The sequence below is a fragment of the Amblyomma americanum genome, chromosome 11 (genome assembly GCF_052857255.1).
Source record: "Amblyomma americanum isolate KBUSLIRL-KWMA chromosome 11, ASM5285725v1, whole genome shotgun sequence".
NCBI lineage: Eukaryota > Metazoa > Arthropoda > Arachnida > Ixodida > Ixodidae > Amblyomma > Amblyomma americanum.
Window position 1 is genome coordinate 112,373,282 of NC_135507.1, and position 23,834 is coordinate 112,397,115.

Below are 23,834 nucleotides of genomic sequence, written 5' to 3' on the forward strand. Positions count from 1 at the left end.
CGTGACTTTAATGCGCATCACGCCATGTAGGGAGGCATCCGGATGAATTCGAAGGGAAGAAGTCTTGTCTGTTTCGCATCTGACCACGACCTGCAAAGCCTTAACGACGGTTCTCCAACGTACATTCGCGGGCTGTCTTACAGCATTTGTCTGGACTTAGCGTTTGTGTCTCGGTGCCTTGCGAGACGCGTCCGGTGGTTTGCCGACGTAGAAAAGCATGAAAGTGACCACATCCCCACATATATTATTGTTTCTGGTTTCGCTGGATGCAGATCTGCCAAACGTTTGCAACGAATAGACTGATCAATTTTAAAACCTTTATGGAAGAAGCCTGCACAGAAGACATTACAACATGCATTGAAGAGCGCATCAAGGAGGCTATGAAACACGCGAGATGCTTCTTCACTCGAATGCCAAATTTCGCAGACTTCGATGTGGAGCCTCAGCGCCTCCGATCAGTTCGACGAAGAGCAGAGAGAAGATACAGGCGTACAAAGTCGCTGCATGACTTAAGGGATGCAAGGCGCACACAGAAGAAAATTCAGCACAGAATTCAAGTCTTGCAGGTTGACCATTGGAAAGATTTCTGTGAATCACTGGATCCTCGAAAGCCTCTCATGCATCTGGAGTGTAGTGCGTGGTTTGCGAACATCTCCTCAGCAGCTCCAACCATTCAAGTCTCTCGCACTTCACGTAGCAAGCGGAGATTGGTGAAGATTTTTGCTCAAGAATAGCAGGTCCCAGAAACCAATCCACAACTCTGAATTGCTGCGAAGTGCCTAGATCTAGGGATTCACGAATGGACCTTCTTTTCTCCATGGACAAACTAGACGACGCCAAGGCCGGTTGCAGACGGTCTTCATCGCCGGGTCCCGATGGAGTAACATACTTTGCACTTGCAAACCTTGGTCAGGAGGCTCGACGTGTTCTTTTAGACGACTTCAACTCATTATGGCGTGCGGGTACAGTTCCGGACGTGTGGAAATCAAGTCGTCTGGTTCCAGTCCTTAAACCGGGAAAATCACCGCTTGACCTAGCATCGTACCGCCCAATCGCATTGTCTAGTTTCGTGGGCAAACTCATCGAAAGGATGGTACTAACGCAAATTGAGTGGTGTCTGGAGCGCTATCAAATATACCCAGATTTAACGTCCGGGTTTCGGCGGGGACATTCTTCTATTGATAGCGTGATTGACCTGGTTTCATCAGTTCAACATCAACAACATCTGAAGAGCTTGACCGCGGCGGTGTTTCTGCATGTTAAAGGGGCGTATGATAACATCACTCATCAAGCTATTTTGGACTCTGGAAGCTGCAGAACTTGGTGGTCGCATGTTGTGCTGGATCCAACCGATCACTATTTATGCAGACTGAGGACGGACCAACATCTTCACATTACACTTCCCGTGGGGTCCCACAGGGTGGAGTACTCAGCCCAACGCTTTTCAATCTTGCGCTTGTCGGCCTTGTCGATGTACTACCATAGTTGGCGAGAGTCTTACTCTATGCAGATGATAGTTGTATCGGGGCATCAGGAGTTAGGCGACCACAAGTTCGAGCAAGGCTTCAAAAGGCGGCAAGCATTCTTGTGGCCTACCTCCGCCTGCAAGGCCTGGAGATTTCTACTGAAAAATGTTCAGTTGTTGCCTTCATAAGTAAGAGCATGTCCTATTAACCAGTACGCATAAATGGGTGAACAATACCCTATGAAAGAAGCCATCGCTTCCTCGGAGTAATCATCGATCGTAATCTAACATGGAGCCCACATGTCTCGTACATGAAAAGGCGACTGACATCGATCGTTCACGTTCTCTCCTTTCTCGGAGGGAAGTCGTGGGAAGCATCAGTGCTGTCGATGCTCCAGCTGTACACCGCATTATTCAAGGGATTCTTTCGGTACAGTATCCCTGCACTAGGAAATTTGAGGATAACGAACATACGGTGTCTGCAAAGTGTTCAGGCTCAAGCTCTGCGGACGTGTCTAGGACCGCCAAAATGCGTGTCTACAGCCGCAACAGTACTCATCGCTCAGGCGAATCCAGTGACTGCCTATGTCCCAATCGAAGCCTTGAGAGCGCATATTCATCACCTCTCTCGGATTCCCGCGCACCGTCTTGCCAGTCTTCCTGCTAACCGGCCGAGTACATCGTTTGCGAAAATTATTGATGCCCATCGCGACTTCCTACCAACCCAATTTTCACTAGCCTCTAGACCGTTTTCTCCATTATAGAGTCTGCACCAACCTCGTGTGCTTGTTTCCATACCGGGCATGAAAAAGAAGGCTCATTTATTGACGGCAGCACTAAACAAACAACTCTAGAATATTTGCATGAGAAACACGGACACCGACTGCACGTATACACCGATGGCTCAGTGACCCCTTCTAGTTCCTCGGGCTCCGTAGTCATCCCCGTAAGGACCATAGCTAAGAAAGTGATAACATCACACCGGTCTATCATATTTATAGAATATCATATATATAACATATATATATATTGTAGTGTGGTAATCTTCATCGATATAACCACTGACATGCGTCGCGTGCTGCCGCTCTCAAGGACGAAGAAGTTGTTCGCTGCCTTGCTCTTTCGCCACGCCTGACGCTTCGCTGCGAGTCTCCCCTGAGCGGCTGGAATCATCTGGGTTCACCGAATAAACACACCCCTACAATTGGTGGAGGTGCGGGGTACGTTCCCGTCCACCCTGGAACTAAGAAGCCGCACGTTACCCTCTGCTTCCAGCATGCCGGATGACACTGCCACGACATCGTCGCCCCTCCCAACCACCGTGCTGTGTTCTGGAGCTCTACGGCAGCGTGATCCGTGCTTCTTCAGTGGCACAGCCGACCAGGACGTCGACGATTGGTTGGCGGCATATGAGCGCGTCAGTAGCTACAACAGATGGGACGACGCTATCAAGCTAAGCAATGTAATCTTTTATCTGACTGACGTGGCGAACCTCTGGTTTCGCAACCATGAGGCAGACCTGCCATCTTGGTCTGCATTTAAAAAGAATTTTGCAGAAGTGTTCGGCCGCCCTGCAGTTCGCAAGCTCCGGGCAGAACAACGCTTGCGTGAGCGCACTCAGCAAGTCGATGAGTCGTTCACTAGTTATATAGAGGACATCGTGGACCTATGCAAGCGTGTCGATCCGCTAATGACTGAAGCGGATAAGATCGAGAACATCATGAAAGGCATCTCTGACGACGCGTGCCAAATGCTCTGGGTAAAAAATCCTGCCACGGTGAGTGACGTGATCAAGCTTTGCCAGAGCTACGACGTGCTTCGTAAGAAGCGCGCTTCTACCCGGCGGTCCGGTGTTAGAGACGACGCCATTTCTACACTTGCGCTGGGCGGTTCTACCCCATCAGAGGACAGCCCTTTACTTCAGCAAATCAAAGCCTTCGTTCGAGAAGAGGTCGCCCGCCAGCTATCGCTGGTCCCTCAGTTACAGGATAGTGGCCGCCTTGTTCCTGACATGGCTCCGTCTTTGGCCCCTACCATACGGCGTGCCGTTCAAGATCACATCGCTGACGTTCTTCCTCCCAGCTCCATGCTCCCGCCCAGCCCTGTGCTGCCGCTCAGCCCCGTGCCAGCGCAAGTAACGGCACCACTGACTTACGCCCAAGTTGCGGCCAGGCCGCTCATGCCATCAGCATCTCTTTCCTACCAGGCCGCTCCTTCCAACCTTCCTTCGCCTTTGCCTGGGTCTGCATTCCATGTCCCTATTCCAAGGGTACGCCAACGCCCTACGAACCCTTGGCGTACCGCGGACAACCGACCAATCTGCTACTCTTGCGGGCTGCCGGGCCATGTCGCACGCCTTTGCCGCCAACGCCTTCCACCTTCTCGACCTGAACTATGGAACTACTCCTACAATACAGACCAGCCCTCGCCGAGAAATCCGCCCAGTTCCGAATTTGTATCTCGTGACAATCAACCGTACACAGCTCGCCGATCACCTTCCCCTCGTCGCCGTTCCCCGTCCCCACTCCGACGTTCTACCGGCACCGTTGAGGGAAACTAACAGTCGCAGTTCCCGGGGCAAGAACTGCGCTTGGTTCGAACTCTTCAAGTCCTCGGTGTTCTCCCACTAACGTAATTCAAGTGTTTGTCGACGGCGTCGCAGTACTCGCTCTAGTCGACACGGGCGCTGCCGTATCAGTCATCAGTGAAGCTCTTTGCCGTCGTCTTCGTAAGGTGACCACCGCACTTTCCGACTTTTCGCTTCGCACCGCCTCATCACAGCGCATTCATCCCTCAGCGGCGTGCACGGCCCGTGTTCTCATCGAAGACGTCTTCTACACCATCGAGTTTATTGTACTGTCTCGCTGCTCACACGACATCATCCTGGGCTACGATTTCCTTTCCACTCATCATGCCGTTATTGACTGCGCCCGCGCGGAAGTTTCCTTTTTACCTCTTTGTGATACCGTCTTGTGTGACGTCCCTACCCGGCCTGCAAAACTCCTCGTCGCCAGTGCCACAGACATTCCTCCATTTTCTGCTGCCCTCGTTCCACTCTCCTGTGAAAGCGTTATTAGTTCGACTGTCTTCTTCACACCTTCCGACGCCGCTTCACGCCATCCCTGCCTCCTGCTTCCATTTGCGGTCCTCAAGATCGAAGATGGCCTTAGTGCAATGTACGTCTCAAATCCATTTTCGTGCCCGTCCGTCCTGCTACGCGGCGAGTGTCTCGGTCGTATTGAAGAACTTGATCCCGCGCTTGTAAATACTCTTCCTGCAACGCCTACTTCATTAGACGTTAATGTGCTCAGCTCTTGCGATACAGCGACCGCTTCGACGCCACCCGATGTTCTTCAACAAGCTATTGACGCAGATCTCCCACCCGCACAACGCGATCAACTCGCTGCTCTTCTACAGAACTTCACTTCTGCCTTCGACCTTCCTCACACTGCTCTGGGTCGCACGTCTGTCGTTACGCACGCAATCGACACTGGTACAAACGCACCTTTACGACAGCGTCCTTATCGCGTGTCGGCCTCTGAGCGCCAAGTCATTGCTGACAACGTGGACGACATGCTTCGCCGGGGCGTCATACAGCCATCTAACAGTCCATGGGCTTCTCCGGTTGTTTTGGTCACCAAGAAAGATGGTTCCATCCGGTTTTGCGTCGATTACCGTAGGCTTAACAAAATCACGCGCAAAGATGTCTATCCTTTGCCGCGAATCGACGACGCCTTGGACTGTTTACAGGGAGCCGAGTATTTCTCCTCTTTGGATTTGCGCTCCGGCTACTGGCAGGTACCGATGGCTGATAATGACCGCTCGAAAACTGCCTTTATAACACCGGATGGATTATACGAGTTCAACGTTATGCCCTTTGGCCTCTGCAATGCCCCGGCTACTTTCGAGCGCCTGATGGACACTGTTCTTCGTGGACTCAAGTGGCAGACCTGTCTTTGTTATCTGGACGACATCGTAGTTTTTTCTGCCGACTTTTCTTCTCACCTTCTCCGCCTAAAGGATGTCCTCACGTGTCTCGCCGGCGCTGGGCTTCAGTTGAATTTGAAGAAGTGCCACTTTGCCGCTCGAAAACTCACAATTTTAGGCCACGTAGTTTCTAAGGACGGCATTCTTCCCGACCCCACCAAACTTCGCGCAGTTGCAGAGTTCCCGAAGCCAACCTCCCTGAAGCAGCTTCGGAGCTTTATCGGCCTCTGCTCCTACTTTCGACGTTTCATCTTGAACTTCGCCTCTATCATCGCTCCTCTGACCCAGCTCCTTGCCGGCAGCTCCGACCTTTCCGCCTGGACTCCAGCCTGCGATAAAGCCTTTGACACTTTACGCCGCCTTTTGGTTTCGCCGCCCATTCTACGCCACTTTGATCCGGCTGCGCCTACGGAGATCCACACTGATGCCAGCGGTATTGGGCTTGGTGCCGTCCTTACCCAACGTAAGCCTGGTTACAGCGAGTATGTTGTGGCATACGCCAGCCGAACATTGACAAAGGCAGAATCTAATTATTCAGTCACAGAAAGGGAATGTTTGGCCATTATTTGGGCTATCGGAAAATTTCGTCCTTATGTGTATGGTCGACCGTTTTACGTTGTGACCGATCACCACGCTTTGTGCTGGCTTGCCTCTCTGAAAGACCCATCCGGTCGCCTTGCTCGCTGGGCTCTTCGTCTCCAGGAGTTTGACATTCATGTCATTTATCGATCAGGGCTGAAGCATACGGACGCGGATGCTCTTTCCCGCTCGCCATTGCCTAGAGATAATTCGTCTGACCACGTCTGTGCCTACGACATGGCTACCGAGCAGCGGAATGACCCCTGGATCAATGCACTTTTGAATTTTCTCTCAAGTCCTACTCCCGGTCATTCCTCCAAAGCGCTCGTCCGCCAAGCACACCACTTCTCCATTCGTGACGGTCTTCTCTATCGCCGCAATTATTTGCTTGATGGACGGAAGTGGCTTCTCGTCATCCCGCGTCATCTCCGCGCCGACATTTGTGCTGCGTACCATGGTGACCCACAATGTGCTCACGGTGGCGTATTGAAAACCTACACACGCCTACGTCTGCGATTTTACTGGCGTGGAATGTACCGCTTCGTAAGACATTTCGTGCGCGCTTGCGAATCTTGTCAACGCCGAAAAACTCCTCAGAAGTCCTCTGTTTCGTTGCAGCCGTTACCCTGCCCTGCTCGTCCGTTTGACCGCGTTGGCATAGATCTCTATGGCCCTCTTCCGACTACTCCTGCTGGAAACCGGTGGATTATTGTGGCAGTAGACCATCTGACTCGCTACACTGAAACATCACCGTTACCCTCTGCCACTGCAAGAGACGTTGCTTTGTTCATTCTCAACAACTTGATTCTTCGCCACGGGACTCCGAAGGAACTGCTCAGTGACCGCGGACGCGTTTTCTTGTGCGACGCTCTCGAGGCCCTACTGAAAGAATGTCGCATCATTCATCGCACCGCTACTTCTTACCACCCTCAGACGAATGGCCTGACAGAACGCTTCAACCGTACTCTGAGTGACATGCTGGCCATGTACGTCAACGACGCTCATTCCAACTGGGACCACGTTCTTCCCTTCGTAACCTACGCGTACAACACTGCGATACAGACCACCACTGGATTCTCTCCCTTTTTTCTTCTTTACGGGCGCGAGCCAACCTGCACAATGGACGCGCTTTTTCCCTACCGCCCTGATGTTTCTGAATCGACGCCACTCTCGGACGCCGCCCAGTATGCAGAAGAATGCCGTCAGCTCGCTCGTTCGCTCACAAAGGAAAATCAATGGCAACAAAAACACCATCGTGACACTGGTGAGGCGCCTTCATATGCGCCCAACTCCCTGGTGTGGCTCTGGGTTCCTGCCACAACCGCCGGCCTGTCAAAGAAGCTTCTTGCTCGGTATCACGGTCCATACCGAGTGCTTCAAAAAACATCTCCTGTGAACTACGTAGTTGAGCCCGTTACGCCATCTGCGGACTTGCGTCGCCGTGGACGCGAAATAGTTCATGTGGACCGAATCAAGCCCTACTACGATCCGTCTGTCCTTTCGGCACCATGAGTCGCCAGGATGGCTCCTTCTCTGCCCGGGGGGAAACTGTAGTGTGGTAATCTTCATCGATATAACCACTGACATGCGTCGCGTGCTGCCGCTCTCAAGGACGAAGAAGTTGTTCGCTGCCTTGCTCTTTCGCCACGCCTGACGCTTCGCTGCGAGTCTCCCCTGAGCGGCTGGAATCATCTGGGTTCACCGAATAAACACACCCCTACAATATATATATATAGCATACCCCAGCAATGGTCTGTTTTCACAGATTCAAACGAAGCCCTCCAAGCGTTACAATCTGCTCTTCGTCATGGGTCCCATGAACAACTTGTCGCCGAAATCCGAGTGCTTCACCACACAGCCATCAACAAATTGCACGATATTGTTTACCAATGACTGCCAGGACACAGCGGCATCGTAGGCAACCACCGCGCGGACGAGGCCTCGCGAACTGCTCACTATGAGAGTGATTGTGTGTCCATCCCCATCTCGAGAGCCGACGCAGCGGGTAGGCTTAGACCACTGTCGCGGGACCTCACGCTTGCCGCGTGGAATTCAGGTCAATTCTCACATTCCCGTTTAAAAACCTTAGACCCAGATCTAAAGCTTCGGCTTCCATCCGGTCTACCACGACGTGAAGCAACTTTGTTGTGTCGCCTGTGGCTTGGTGCAGCTTTCACCAAGCACTACTCCTTAATAGGTATGGCTGACAGCCCCGCATGTGCCATCTGCGGGTGTGATGAGACTATAGCCCACATTCTTTATGAATGTCCTGCCTACAGCGCCGAAAGACAGTCTCTCTGCCGTGCACTAGAGCATCTCGACCTGCTCCCACTGACGGAAAAGAAGATTCTCGGCCACTGGCCGAGGCGGTCGTCGGCGGTGAAGGCCTCCCAGGCACAGCTCCTGTTTTTGAAGACTTCTGACCTGCACGATAGGCTGCGACTTTACTCAACGCTGGGACTTTACATAGTGAGTTTAATTTCCTACAACTGTCTTTTCTCCTTCATCTTTTTCTCCCCTCACCCCTTTCCCCGCGTGCAGGGTAGCAAACCGGCTATTCGGCTGGTTTATCTCCCTGCCCCTCCTCCTCCTTCTTCTCTTTTTCCAAAATTCTCGAATGTTCGACGGCGCGCGCGGACATGTTCCCTTTCGCGCTGCGCCAGCGAATGAGGTGGGGAGGGCAGCAAAACACACAAGGTTAGGCGCTCTCCGGAGTTCTTTTCTCCACTCTTCCGGAGTTCTCTACGGCGCGCATTAGCGAGATAGCTCCAGCGCCTCGCCGCTGCGCCCTCTGTATGACGTTACACCCACGCTCCGCAGCTGTGATAACCAGGAGTATAGAAGGGGAGAGCACGCGTCACCACAGCCATAGTTGAGGCCGCAGTATGGATGGTGAAAAGTCGGCCAGCCTGAAGAAGACCAGGGATTGCCGTAGAAATGAAGAGACAGCGCACCGAAGAGACTCAAGAGGAGCGTGCCAAATGGTCGGCCAAACGCCGTGAAAGCGATGACGCTAGACTGGCTGTCTTAGCCTATGAATCTACAGCGCCGGCCTCTGATGATGAATGCTGCTCGAGTTCTGCGTCTCTGAAGGCAGCCCGCCTTGCAAAGCGTGATCAAACTTTGGCCTAAGAGCAGCCGGGGGTCTGTAGCTATCGCTACTCGACTAGGTTTAACCAGAGCGAAACCACAGCCAATTTTGATTTTGAGTTCGAGAAGGTGGGCGGCTTCTGCCTTGTAGGCATTTGAGAGGTGGGAGTGCACAGTTTCTCCGTGTGCCTCCGCTCTTAGTTCACACACAAAAAAAATTTAACGGACGAGTCCAAGAACAAACGCGAGCATTAGCAAACCGGCGATCGCACATAAAATAAGCTTTTCGCGCTTTCGTCCCGACCGAATATGTGGTCTTAGATACATCAAAATTTTGCTTCCCTAATTTTTATTTCAAATGATGCGTTAAGCATCGATATACATGGATCACCCCGTGGTATTCGTCCAGGACCTCTAATTTATAATTGAATTTCTTCTTGCTGCTGTTTCGGCTTCGTCAACCGAATGATGGCTGTGACGCGTAGTTGGTGACGTCAGGCATAAAAAAACTGCAATATAATTACTGATACATCGTTTGTTACCATTTCAGCTTTTGAGTCACTTTAGTTTAAACGTAGTAATGAATGGAAACTACGCATCAGCGTTCATACTGCCGTTCTTTTCGTCTCTCACGTGACCTACCGCACACAGTCATCATTCGTTTCCTGAAAGCGAAACAACATAAGAGAATAAATTTGTAAGTTGCTAGCCCTCATAGCCAGATGCCACACGGTGATCCATGTATTCTAATTTCCAACGCTTCAGTTGAAAGAATAAAACATGAAAATGAAATGATATGCTTAAGTCATCTAATGTAGCGCTTATGCAAAGCGCTGTTCAACGTGCTCTGCTTAGTCGGCAAGCAGCGGCACTCTGACTGAGCGCCCAGTTGGAGGGACCGAGTGCTATGTCCCGTAGGGCTAGTTCTCGAGGGGAAGGGAGCTGTCGTGGCACAAATCGCCCCTCCCCGCGTGTCATTCGGGCAGATGGAGCGACGGCCTTGTTTACCACGCGATGTGGAGGGGCGGGCAGTCGACAGTCCAGTCACGAAGGTGAAATGAAGCCGGCCCGAACGCGGCGGCACGCATCGATCCGGGTGGGCGGAGGAGTGCAGAGACGAGGCCATTGATTTGGAATGACGCGTCCGATGATCCAGGAGCTCTTTCGTCACTCCGCACAAACTAGGTGGCGCCGCGCATCGGAGGACTCAATTGGCTATGAAATGCTGTTGATTTAGTTCGTGTGAATGCAACGAGCTGCTTCCGCGCAGCATGGACAAGGCTTGGAAAGTCCTCCCCTATACTGTAATCTGCGCCCTTTAACTATATTAACTTTAATTAACTTAGAGATATAAAAGAAGTGGGCGCAAAAATTGGACACGGACAGAGAAGAAACACAAATGACGACAGGGTTAATTGGAGAACATGGGAGAGGTCTTTGCCCGGGATTGGGTGTAGACAGGCTGATGATGGTGATGGTGGAAATTGCCCAGGAGGCATTGAAAAAAGTGCAAAGAGAAAAGGAGCAGCTAAGAGTGCATGGAAATGACCGACCTGAAAAATTGCAAAGACCCGAGGGACAAACTTTCGAATTAACACATATGCGACCACAGCGGTCAAATCACTGATATCAGCGCCAAGCTGTCTGTTCTGCTTCAATTGAAAGTGCAAGTGGACGGTTTGAGCGTTCAAAGGGTCATTGAACGTTCAAAATCTCCATACAATTCCCCTTTCGTTCTCATTAAAAAGAAAGACACCTATCGGACTTGCATCGAGTTTTGACGCATTAATGATGTTCTTTTGTCTGATGCAGAGCTTATTCCAAGAACAGACGTAATATTTACTGAGGTTGGAACCAAGGTGTAGTTTTCGAAATTTGACCTGGCTGAAGTCTACTGGCAAGTACCCTTAGAGGAAAGACCGAGACCAAAAACATCGTTCTCTAACCAATTTGGTCACGGTCCCTACCAGCTCGTCTATGTGCCCTTCGGCATTAAGACAGCGTCGGCTATCTTTACGCGCCTGATGCGCATTATATTACAAGGCATAGATAATGTCGTTCTTTACATCGACGATGTTCTCGTAGCGACCTGTACTTGGGAAGAACGTCGTTGGACTTTAAACAGGCTATTTAGCAGGGTGCGCGAGGCCGGCCTCACGATCAAGCCGCAGAAGAGTGAGATCGGAGCCACTAACAATTCCTTTCTTGGACACCAGCTTGGAGAAGGGACCATCCGAACATTGGAAACGGTGGTGGAAAAGCTTGTCAACGTACCGCTTCCAAAGACGAAGAAGCAAGTGCGTTCCTTCTTAGGGCTTGCCGGATACTACCACGATTTTATCCTAGGCTATGCCGACAAAGTCCAACTGCTCGTGTTGATGACACGCAAAAATGAGCGCAACCTTGTCTTTTGGACACCACAGCGGCAAGTCGCTTTTGACGAGCTAAAGAACGCATTAACTTCCAGGCCCGTATTAAGAGCTCCAATTCTCAGTAAGCAGTTCGTGCTTCGCACAGATGCTTCCGAGGTCAGCATAGGCGCCGTTCTCCTGCAGGAGCATGATGGAATCCTCCACCCGGTATCATATGCGAGTCGGCAGTTGTTACCTCGCGAGTCTCGCTACACAACGATTGAACGCGAGTGTTCGGCGATAGTTTGGGTGGTTGTGAAATTCTACTTATTCTTGCACGGGACGTTCTTCATCATTCAGACTTACCACCAACCGTTGCGATATTTAACAAAGGCAAAGCGCTTGAACATCAGGGTACTGCGTTAGAGCTTAACATTACAAGAGTATACCTTTCATGTAGAGTGCACCAAGGGCTCCGAAAGCGTAGGCACTGATTGCATCAGTCGTTTGTAAATTGCCGGAGGCTGATACCCAATGTACAGTACAACTATCCGGTGTTTGCAATGGTTACCTGTGCAAATGCAGTGTGGTAGTGCTTGTGGGTTCTTTTTCTTTCTTCTTTCTTCTGTCTCTGGTTATGGGTTGTTCAGTGTGTACATATTCACCTTCATGGTACAGACATGTTTAAAGTTTGTGTCTGATATTTTGTACTGTTCTTATTTTCCCTTTTGTCACAAGTTTTGAACATGTTTGACCCCATGTTACCTCTGTGCGCATTTCCATGTGCCTCCAGTGTCACTTTGTAATGTGCCTTCGGTGACTGTTGCGGCGTCTAACATGAACATAAGCGTTGCGTGCACCAACGGCAGTTTTTTCTATGTGAAAAAAACTTTTCCGAAAAGGGGGGGGGGGGGGGTCTTATGTGATGTACACACGAAATCGTAGGGTTATTTTTGAACGCGGTGCGTCTACAGTGGTGCGTCGGACAGCGGAGTGATACACGTGCCAACCCAGCGTTGCGCGTGGAATGGCGTTGCGAATGGTGTGTGCGAGGCGACGGCGACGAAGAGCGCAGCGAGCACGAGGAGCGGAGAGCTGACGTGTCAGAAAACCCAGGTGTAAAGGGAGACAGCGCAGCGGAGGCCGTGTCATTCAAGCGTGGAGGTGGCAGCCGTCGGACGTTAGGTCCTTGCTGCTGTGACCTTCCTTGGATCACTGACGGAAACCTACTGCGTTCCTTGCAAGCGTGGAGGTGGCAGCCGATGGACTGAGGGTCGGTGCTGCGGAAAGGCACTCTTAGATAGACTGCTTTAAGCCTGCGGCGTTTTGGGCCACCCTCGACGGGGTGTGGCTACGATTCTCCTGCTGCTGCTAAGTTTTTCGGGCTGTTGACGGGAGACCACCGGCGTCTCCCTGTGTTCCTCTCCGCTCCTACTACCACCTGGCTTCCTTCCGCTACTTGCTTTTACGCTTCGCCAGCGACGCGTCGCACTACATCGACCCGCGTTCGCCCTGTCTGCAAGGCATCCCCGCTTCACCTGGGACGCTCAGTACGTGGTGAACTCTTTCCTTTATTATGTAGTGTTGTACGCGTGTTGAGTGCGCGTTTCTCTTGTTTTTGTTTGTTTCCTATTGGCCCTTTGCTTCAAATTATCAGTACGGCGTCGTTTTCTTTTGTTTGTTCTCTCTGTTGTTTCGTTCGAACCTGCACGCGATAGCGTTCCCGCTCGGCAGTCGGGGACGCATTACCACTTCGCAACACATGATGTACAAGCACGCCCGTGTAGTGTCATTTTGTGTAAGAATATTATGTACATTACTTGCAATCATCCAACGCCGAACCTGCATGATTTAATTAATTACAATTGCCAAACGCCGTGTTATGCCTTTCAGGAGGACAGACTTCTGACAGGCGTTTTTATACGTCGTTTGCCTGTTGCTCCTTGATTCATGTGGTTGAATCAGAATTTCATCAATAAAAAGAAAAAGACCTAATGAGAGGTCACAGATCCAAACATTAGAACCTAAAAACGCCAACAGTAACACGGCGAAAGATGCGATAAAATGAAAACGTTAAATGATTTATTGCATCCCCGAGAGCGCTCTCGTCCTGCCATGGGAAACCGAGTTCCCCTTTTGTCGGGCAGAGTGATGCCGCGCTGACACACTTCTTGCTTGTACCATAGAGAAAGGGATTCGTAAAGAGCGGACACGCCCATAGGTGGGCTTAATTGACTGTAGCGCACCGAACAGCTGAGTGAGAAACTTCCTCTTTCGGTTCCAGGCGCGCGCACTTCCAATGCTAGCATGCACTGTAGCGTGCTATGCCCTCATGGCGCAGTATTTCTCTTCAGTATGGCCTCCTATTGTGACGAAGAAGACGACGAACTGAACCCGATGCAAGGACCTGACCTACCGACCCCACCGATCCGAGACGTCACTTACATCTGAAGACACCGTTCCCCTTCCCAGGCCGTTTGGCGCGTCCTGGGGCCTCGGTTGTTGGCTCCTGGCAACCTGCGGCCCGAAAGCTTCGTGGAGCAGGAATTATTCAGCCATCTCATTCATCGTGGCGGCCAGCACCTCACCCCTTTCTTGTCCCTGTCCAACCATCCTCTTAAGCCCGTAACCACTTCGCGCGCCTCTTTGTCACAGATCGGGACGATCGCTCGGTGGCCCCGGGTAGTGTGACGAAGACGAACTGTGCAGTGGCGAAGGCAGGAGCGCTCGCGCTAAGCCAGCAGCCCTTAAATCATCTCATTGCCATCGATCATCGTGTCTCCTTCTTCGGCTGGCTGTCATGTAACACTATTATCTCTTTTCGGTCCAGAAAAAGGAAAAATTTCATTCAGGGCGCTCTTGACCAGCCATGAACTCAGCTTCGGCACGGCCTATCTCAAACAGTACCAATGCAGAAAAGACACCGGATGTTTTGTGAAATGAACATATATTTTGCTCCACGTGAACACAGAAACAAACCGACGCAGTTGCCGTCGCCATTTGGCGCATCACTAGGCTGCTTCTTGGGCCTCCATTGTTAATGCAACACGGCTCACAGCAGTGCTTGTCGTCAGCTGAACAATCTCAATTACTAGCATGTGTCACTCTCATGAACCTTGCACAAAAATACTCTGCGAACAGGCGAAACGCAAGAAAGCGGCGAAATTACGAACAAGGAGAACATCCTTTTACGAACCTCGCATGTGTAACATTGATGCACCAAATACAGTATGACCTCTGCGAATCATTTACAAGCATCCTGGCATTCCGCGACGTTAATCTCTGCCACCTAAAAGCTACAAATACCATTCGAATGGTTCATTGCTGGATTCATGGCAGTCCCGCCGTGCCTTCTGAAGATTCCAGTCACGTAGCTCCTTTTAAGTACGGAATGTGGTGGCGCTGTTGTTTTCGGGGGTGGAGCTGCTTGCGTCACGATGCAACGATTTGCTTCCAATTGCGCGTGATTGTGGTCGACTGTGAGCCATGGGGGTCGCTGGAAGAATTCGCTGTCGAACGTACTATAATTGCACGTGATTGCGGTCGACTGTGAGCCATGGGGGGTCGCTGGAAGAATTCGCTGTCGAACGTACTATGGTAGTCCACAGCGTGACCTGTACAAATAGCAGGAAATGGTTCATTGCTGCATCCGTGGCGTTACCGCCGTGCCCTCTGAAGATTCCAGCCTCGAAGCTCCTTTTAAGTACGGAATGTGGTGGCGCTGTTGTTTTCGGGGGTGGAGCTGCTTGCGTCACGATGCCACGACTTGCTTCCAATTGCACGTGGTTGTGGTCGACTGTGAGCCAGGGGGGGTCGCTGGAAGAATTCGTTGTCGAACGTCCACAGCGTGGCCTATGCAAATAGCAAGAATTGGTTCATTGCTGCGTCCGTGGCGGTCTCGCCGTACCCTTGGCACGGCTTGGCACTTGGCTTATCACTTTGTACTGCCTAATCTTCACCCTTTTCTCTGGTTGATTGTTCTTTTCTGCATCTATGTCGTCATCTGGCGTTTTATAGCCTCGCATTTATCTTAACTGTTTTTAACTGTTGATCTGCATTTTACCATTTAGGTTGCCACGGTGAGTGTTTTTATTCCGTCTCTTTTCACCTGTTCTCCTGTTATTGGTTAAGCGACAGTATGCAGTGCTTACATGATAGTTTTTTTTTAGTATCTATATATTAGCTCTAGTAAGGTGTGATTTCAGATTTACTTGGCGCATCATCAGGCCCTAAGTATTGTGACCAGCTTTTTGTAGATTTCTCCCCCCTGCGTTTATCTGCGCATGTGCAATTTACTTGGGTGGTCGCGCGTCCTGGGCTCGCGCCTCAAATAGCCTCTACTTTCGTTTCCTTGAATAAACGGTTGGTGGTCACTTGAGGAGAGCGCCTCGAATCGAGAGCCATGTTGCGCAAGAAACGCGGGAGCGCGCCCGTCGTCTGGAGGGCACGTGGTGCCCTGCTCTCGAAACGCGCCAAGGCGAACGCCCGTATTTCGCGCGCACATACCCAGATTACGCGGTCAGCAGTCTCAGTGACGTGGCATGAACTGCATTCCGTGAGGGCCCAGTCGTAGTCTCCGTGGGAGGCTTGCCTAGTTAGGCCGAATACTATACGCGAATTGTATGTCTTCGAAAGGGTTAGTGCTTGAGCTAGCTGCTGGTCTGTCTTCTTCCTCTTCTGCCCTTTCTTTTTCTGTATCAGTGCAGTGCTTCGCTGTGGAGCTGCTCATGAAACCGGAAAGAAGGCCGGTGGCGTCTGTTCTCGAAAAGGGCACCTTTTTTGCACCTTTTTTGGGAACGCTTTCAAATGAAACGCGCCCAACGTTGTGTTGCTGTGGACAAGCTTCGGACATGCTTCAAGGCAGTGGTGTGAAAAACGTACTGTCAGAGAGAGAAGTTCCCAAGACGTGCGGGCGTGGACAAAAAATGTTTTGCTGGCTGGAATATATTTTTGTATCGTTTTATCTATTCGCGCTAGACGGGGTGGTTGTCTGATACTGACCCCGAGAGAGTGCCCCAATCTGTCGGCTTGGAGTTTACAAGCGAGCTTCCGGCCAAGAAAAAACTGCAGTTTGCCAACGCCATATAAGAGTGGTGGCCTGTGCCAGGAAGGGCGCATGCTTCTTCTTGTGGGCTGCTTCTCGCACCAAGCACAAATGAGTAGACGCTTCCAGACGAGCAGCCCTTGGGGCCCGAAACGGACACGCCATTTCCGGTTTTGTTTATGCGGTTTAACGTCCTAAAGCGACTCAGGCTATGAGGGATCCCGTAGTGAAGGGCTCCAGAAATTTCGACCACTTGGGGTTCTTTAACGTGCACTGACATCGCATAGTACACGGGCCTCTATAATTTCGCCTCCATCGAAATTCGACAGCCGCAGCCGGGATCGAACCCGCGTCTTTCGGGTCAGCAGCCGAGTGCCATAGCCACTGAGCAACCGCGGCGGCGTGCCATTCTCGAACCACTCGGAGACGCAGCAATGAATTTGAGCTAACTTGGGGAGTGGAACTACGTAACACACCTTGAACAACACTCCAAGGAACATGGCGGCACACGTTTGGCAGCAGTTCTACCAAAACGTTACACCAAGGGAAAGCAGTTTAGGCGCAACCAGGTATACAAGCAATGGGAGACGGCCGACGCGTAAGGTGGACCTGAATTGCGGTTTTTGGCTCCTGCTACTGCTTTCGAAAACGGCTGGAGGTGCACTTGGCAGACTCTCTCAAGTACCACATGAAGAGCACCGTGCTGACGGCCTTCAAGAAGAATCGCGAAAGTTGCATCTCGCCAGTACTCTCTTATATGAAGGATAACACGACAGCTTCGTAATGTATCAAGCAGATTGGAATGCGCTACGAGGTGGAAAATAAGAGGAAACATTAAGAGGCAGCTGCATGCACTGCGGAACCAACTCGAGTAGAGATCTAAGCGAGGATACGATCCGACAAGACCGATCAAGAAAACGTGTTTTGTACCGGTCACCACCCGCCGCCGACAATGCATTCATTGGAAGCTCCACTGGAATGGAATGTGTGTTCCAGCATTTTGCGCTGTGGGCTGTGCGTGTGTATTTAGGCGTTTTGTGCTGTGCCCGAAGTACGGCCTCTGGACACCCTTTTGGACTGTGACTCAGCACGCGCCAGGCGCTTAGATGCCATTTGTATAACTTTTCTCTTTTTTTTTGGGGGGGGGGGGATTAACTCGGGCGCATTGTCGCAGCCTTCTTCCAACCCCTATAAATACTCGTCTGAAATAATCATGGAACACTCTGAAGAAGACTGGTCCCCAGTCGAAATGTCAGTAAACCCTTGTTATGTTTTTGTAGCCTACACTACGCCAGCCACTTCGCGAGGTCAGCCTGGCTGCGCGCTGAGCCGTGGCACCACCGATCCGCCAGCTGCGCGCATGCGCGGAGTGACGTCATAGAATCTAAGAAGAGCTTCAAATGGGCCTAGTTGGTTTGCAATCTTCGACATTGTTATTGCGCTACTCATGGTTTACACAAACAAGAACGACACATACAGACACATACATACAATGTTCTTGTTTGTGTAAACCATCAGTAGCGCAATAACAATGTCGAAGATGACAGCATAGCTCGCAGCTGGTGTGCGCGCCACGCGCCGTGCTCCTCACCACGGCGGAGCAGACGCCGCCAGTCTCGTCAGTTATGCGCATGCGCGGAGTGTCGTCAGAGCACGAAGCTTATCTGGTGGAAAATAAAGTTGGCATCATCATCATCAGCATCATCTGGTGTGCGCGGCGCGCGCCTACATTACGCTAGCATTTCGAGCCTTCAGCGTGGCGGCGCCGTGGCCACCGTGGCAGCTGCCGGCGGCGCGGCGCGCCGGCGAAACCAAGTGGGGGAGGAGTGGAGAGGGGAGAGAGAGTGAATCCATGTCCAGGGACGAAGATGCAGAAGGAACGCACAGCGGAACACAGCGGCGAAAGACTGACTTTGCAATTCGACTGAGCGAGTTCCACTCGGCCAGCTGTAGCTATCGCGTCCCTCCAGGTTTAACCAGACCTAAACCACAGCCATTTTTTAAAGCGTGTGTCAGTCTATAAGTACGTAACTTCTGGTTCATCGTGCCTTTCTCACAGCAGTTATGTTAGCCAGTGAAAGGAGCGGTCACTGAATCTGGCTTTACACACGCTAGTACGGGAATCGAAGGTTGTGCTCAGGTGAGCACAGTGTGGCTATAGATACGCCGTCCACAGTTCCGCACGCGCTGCAGGGATCGATTGTTCGATTCACGGCCATCTATTCCCCGTGAATGCGCCTGAACCACGTGCTTCTCTTCAGGGGAGCGTTGCTTTCACTGACCACTATCCGATTCTGGAATCGTGACGAACTGTTGTTGAGTCGTGAGGAACAGTCGTTGTTGTGCCCTTCCTCTACCGGCTCGAGCAGCGCCAACCCACACGGAGTGGCTTTCGTTTGCGACGTAGTTTCGTGTCGTCATCGACTACCGGCCCAGTCTCTGATGAACGCGGATTCCAAGCGGCAATCTGAATGCGGCACGCGATTAAAACATGCTTACGGAGCAGGAGTTTATCTGCAGTGTGCACCGCGAACATAGCGGTTGGCTGGCTGGCTGGATGGATAAGGCTGAACCGCTTAAATCGGGCGATGCATGGGTCACGCCACCTAACCATGGCTCGTGAAATTTCAATCTTATCTTGATTTTAGCCGCTAATCAGATAACCTTCGCTTGCTTATATCTACCCGCCTAAAATCTACTCTTCCTCCACTATCCTTAAACGTCAATGCTTTGAATTATTCAGCCCCGCTTCTTTCTACTCTAGAGTGAAGCCCTTTACAGTTAAGTATCAAGTGTTCAGCCCTTTCCTCTTCCTCTCCGCACGCACCGCATAACGTGCCTATCGCATGGGGTACCTGACGCGATATGTCTTAGTGCGCAAAACTCTTGTCCTGGCCTCGAACAACAAATAGCTTCCACTAGAATTCCACGAGCTTCCACTAGAATAGCTTTCCTTAACAATTTCCTGCTTAAACAATCTCTATGTTACCAGCACCGATTTAGTCAGCATCCGTGTGTTCCACAGAGCTCTCTGTTTCTTTAACCTTTTTCTTCACCGATAATTCAACTTTTGCCCGCAAACTGTGGTCCAGATATTTGTTTTCTAGTTCGCTTTCTCCATTTAATCTCGACATCCCTCATGTACAAGTAACTGAAAACCTTCCTAGCTCGCCGCTTTTCCCCAATTTCTCTCAAGCGCTCCCATCCCGAATTCTATCTTACTGCTAGCCTCTCTGCTCTCCAATGACGACGATCCCATATCACCCTGTGCCCCCCGATTTGGTGTATTGCCACGTGTTCCCAAAGCGAGCCTCCCTACACCGCGTTGTTTGATTTCTAAGCTTTCTTGAACATGTTGTCTCATGCACAGAACCTCATTCCCTGAAGTCAGATTTAGGAACCGTCACCCTTTTTCAGATCTCTCTTACCACTTCGTAACTATCGTAATTCCCCAGTGCCCTGTTTTTCATGACCGCTGCATTCCTGCTAGCTTTAGTCATTACATATTTTCCATGCTCTGTCAGATACTAAGCACCCTCCACACCCCAAGATGCTCGTACTCATCCACTACTTCCAGCGTGATCTCTCGTATTCTATGTTCGCCGCCCTCAACATTCAATGATATGACTGCAGATATTTCCTTGCTAAACTTGAAACCTCATATATCTCCCTATGTACCGCAGATGCCCATCAACCTACGCAAATCTTCCTTGTTGTCAGCCATTGGCACTATATCATCCACGTGCATAAGTCGCGGTAATGGCAGCGTCAGTGCATAACACCTATAGACGCCAAGACGGGGCCGTCTGGCTTCGTCAGGCAAGCTGACTCAAGCTTTTTCGCGCGCTTAAAAATGTCAAATGCTGCCCAGGTGAAAAGCGTTCAGGCTACATGCCCTTTTTGCCCTGCACTCAAAGCTTCCCCAAAGCTATGAATCCCAGTAGGGTCTTCAGGGGAGCCGCAGGTATGCACCGCACAATACGACTCCAAAGAAAGCCATGCAGTCACTGACGCGAATGAGGCGCTGCGACGCAACTGTGCTCTTCGAGGAATTTTCGATCGGTGGTAAGCGTGTCAACAGAGTGCACTGGGCGTAGCAGGGCTGCTGATGACGATTATGGTGACGCTTCCGTGTGCGGATGCGAGGAAAAAAGTGCCCACCCATCTTTTGCATATCCATCGTCTCTGCATTCATCCAGCGTCTCTTGCTTCGGACTCTTCCGCAACAGTGTCTGCAGTTGCCCGTTCAGAGCGATCGAACTGTGCGCGCTCGGGATACCTTTCGCTTTTTGGCCAGCTCGGTATGCGTATCTCAATGGTAAGCAAAGCGCACGCAAAGTTAAGATATTGGTTCCGTTCGTAAATGAAAAGCGCGTGAAGCATTGCACAGTCTAGAGCGATTCGACGGTACTCACATTCAACGCTTCTTCCTGGGGTGACGGTCACTTAGTCTGCAACAAAAATGACGCTAAATGACTTCTTCGGCTAGCAAAGGTCGCTTTTCAGTTGCAGCTTTCATGAGAAAATGAAGTAAGTCTGAAGAAATCACCTTCAAATCACGGTAGACTACACCCAGCATGCGAGGTGGATGGCGCGGTGTGAATAAAGAGCGGTTTATACGCGATGAGCTCGTTCGGTGGAAAAGCCGTCTGCGTAGTAGTCGTGGGCACCGCGTGTAGGAAGTAATTAGGAGCTGCGTAAAAAACACTGTATCATGGTAATTTGTGCGTCAAGTGATTGATGATTGGCGATGACCAGTTAATGATGACCAGGTGATGACCAGGTGATAGGCGATGTCCAGTTAATGAAATCATTGTAATGAATCGCTTAATCAAAGAAATGAAAACATTGGAAAAGGGGAGTTCAATGGTGTTAAAATACTCAGAATGAAAAGCCAATGCTTGATGATGCTAATTAAGAAAGTTTAGAGTGTGTAATTGCGAATTATTTAATCGAAACAATTGAAAAAATGAAAAATGGGTTCAAAGGTTTCAAACTGCTCAGAATGGACAGGCTAACGCACTACGAGTAGTGTCCTCTCCAATTTTGTGTACGCTTTTCCCTCCTGTTTTCGGTATCTCACTCGCCAACGCGGCTTAGCGTCCCCCAAGCTGCGTGCAGTCTACGCGAGAGGCCGTTTCAAAGGGTTAATTCCCCCCCTTGAATATGCTCTGGCATCACGCAGCACAAGAGCGACCTTCAACATAGATACGGCGGCGGGTGAGCATGGCTTGCCTTGATAATAACGTACGAAGGTTTCATATGTCTGCCCTGCATGCGATTGGAACCAGACAGTATTGTCAGCATTAGAGATCCTGCCGAGTTAAATATGAAAGGCACCATACTTGCCTGATCATTTTTCATTCTTCTCTCTGCTTGTTGCTGAAAATGGCCTTTACACATGTATACAAAATGCTGTATTCTGGCTACATTTAACCGAGTCCCGATACGTTTTGCATTTAGCATACTGCATAAAGGTGTACTGATTTCTAGTGATTCTCTACCTGCGCGTGAAAATGAGACCATTAAGGTGGTTTGCCCACTTCATGGCTCTCCGCGCTTAAGGGGCAGAAGAAGCAGCCTATTCCTTTTTATCGTGGCGATGAATATGTTGTCATTGCGTGCAGAAAAACAGCGTCAAGGCTTCAAAAAAGGCGACTCTAGTCGAGCCGTGAATGAAGTGCGAAAGCGAAAAACAAAAAAAAAACGAAAATGTTATTCATGCTTTGCGGCCACCTGATTTAGACGACAATATTTCACTTCTTCATCGGCTGACCCTCGTCTCGCTGATAATGCATTGGCCACCTTCCTCCAAGTGGTCGTTCGGCGTCGGTGACCTTGCTCAAGCACGCCTCGCAGGCAGTGTGATTGTTTTGAGCGCCGCGATATTTCTCAAACCGCTACTCCTGCCCACTTCTTGCTGAAGAGTGGGAAAATCCAGCCGCCGCTGCCCCGCTCTGCCAAAAGTGGCTCAGGGTGAAGAGGAAGGGCGAACAGAAAACTGTTTATGGAAACGTGGTTGGCGTAGTACCAGTAAAGATGCCATCCACTTAGTCCGTCATTTCCTGAAAGCACTGCTAGCCTGGCCTGCAAGTCCCTGTCGTGGTCCATTCGCTCATCCTGCCTACAGCACACACGAATTCTCCTGCGTACTAAGTAAATACTAGCAAACAAGCAATAATATTGACGCATACCACTCACCTATAGTTATTGCCACGACAATGCCTAGGAGCGGCTGATAGACCTTGAGTTTCACTCGTGACATGTCTGTCGCTCGATAGAGGTCGCAGTCACGTTGACAGTGCCGCTCCGTGTGTCATTTGAGTGCCAGTCTCCCGCTCTTCACCCTTGCTCCAGTCACCGGACAGCCGCTCGCGTGTGACCTCAGTAAAGCGAGTGTGTTGTGCGGCACGAACGGCGCCGCTTGCAAGGCAGCGCCACAGTTGCGAGAAAACCCCGCCGCGTGTCTAGATGCACCTCGAAAGTAACAGCAAAGCACGACAATTTCTTGCGCGCAGCGAACGGCCGGTAGTCATCACAGGATGGTTCCTTTCTTACGATGCCTTGCGAAGAGAAAATGCCATCAGTATAGCACGCGCCAAGATCGCTAAACAGGGATAAGAGATATATGTAGTCTTCGCTGAAAGCAGTGACTTTCTAGCAGCTGCAGCACATGTTGTACACTAAGAAGCGCCACTTGCAATGTCATGTTGCACGCCAAGGACGACTATTTATCACTGAAGACAACGGCTGTGGTAAGCGGAGAGCAGCAGACGGCGTCGCTAGGTGAGCAATGCGTTGGCCGCAACACCTTGGTTAGGACGACGGAGTATTCCTTCGAAGCTTTTTTCTCGCGCAGACAGCACTCTCCACCAAAGGGAAGTTTCTTAACCGGCCTCTGTGGTGCGGGCGGCTTCTGCACCGCGCGCAGCATCGCCTACGCTCCAGTAGCAGACGACGCTGGACGCCGTGCTGTCGTCTGGCGCAGCTGCTTCAGATTCGCGCGTGCGCCAAACGCTAGGGACGCCCCCTAGTTGCCATGACGACGATTCCACCGCGAGCATGAGGGGAGAGAGCGTTAAGGCGAGGGGGACGAATTACAGAGTCCACGATATGACGATCAACCGGACAGCCAACCTGTAGAAAAGAGGCAGCGGCGGGCGGGTGAGCTGGGGGTGCTGTCAAACGAGAAGCAAAAAAAGGGGGGGGGGGGAGAAATTCTTGCCCTTAACATCTTGCGTGCCAAAGTTCCGTGAGATTTGGGTCAATGGAGCCCAAGAAAGCACAAACAAGTGGTGCGGAAAGGAAGCTCGATAGA

At 51.0% G+C, this 23,834-nt stretch overlaps 1 protein-coding gene across 1 annotated transcript in view; it reads right to left on the reverse strand.

Moving 5' to 3' along the window:
• Positions 1–23,459, reverse strand: part of LOC144110661 (uncharacterized) — an 86,754-nt gene extending 63,295 nt beyond the window's left edge. Inside the window, exon 1 of the mRNA XM_077643719.1 lies at positions 22,718–23,459. Coding sequence (XP_077499845.1) covers positions 22,718–22,781 — 64 coding nt within the window. The 5' untranslated portion in view covers positions 22,782–23,459. The remainder of the gene's footprint in view (positions 1–22,717) is intronic.
• Between the last annotated feature and the right edge of the window lie 375 nt (positions 23,460–23,834).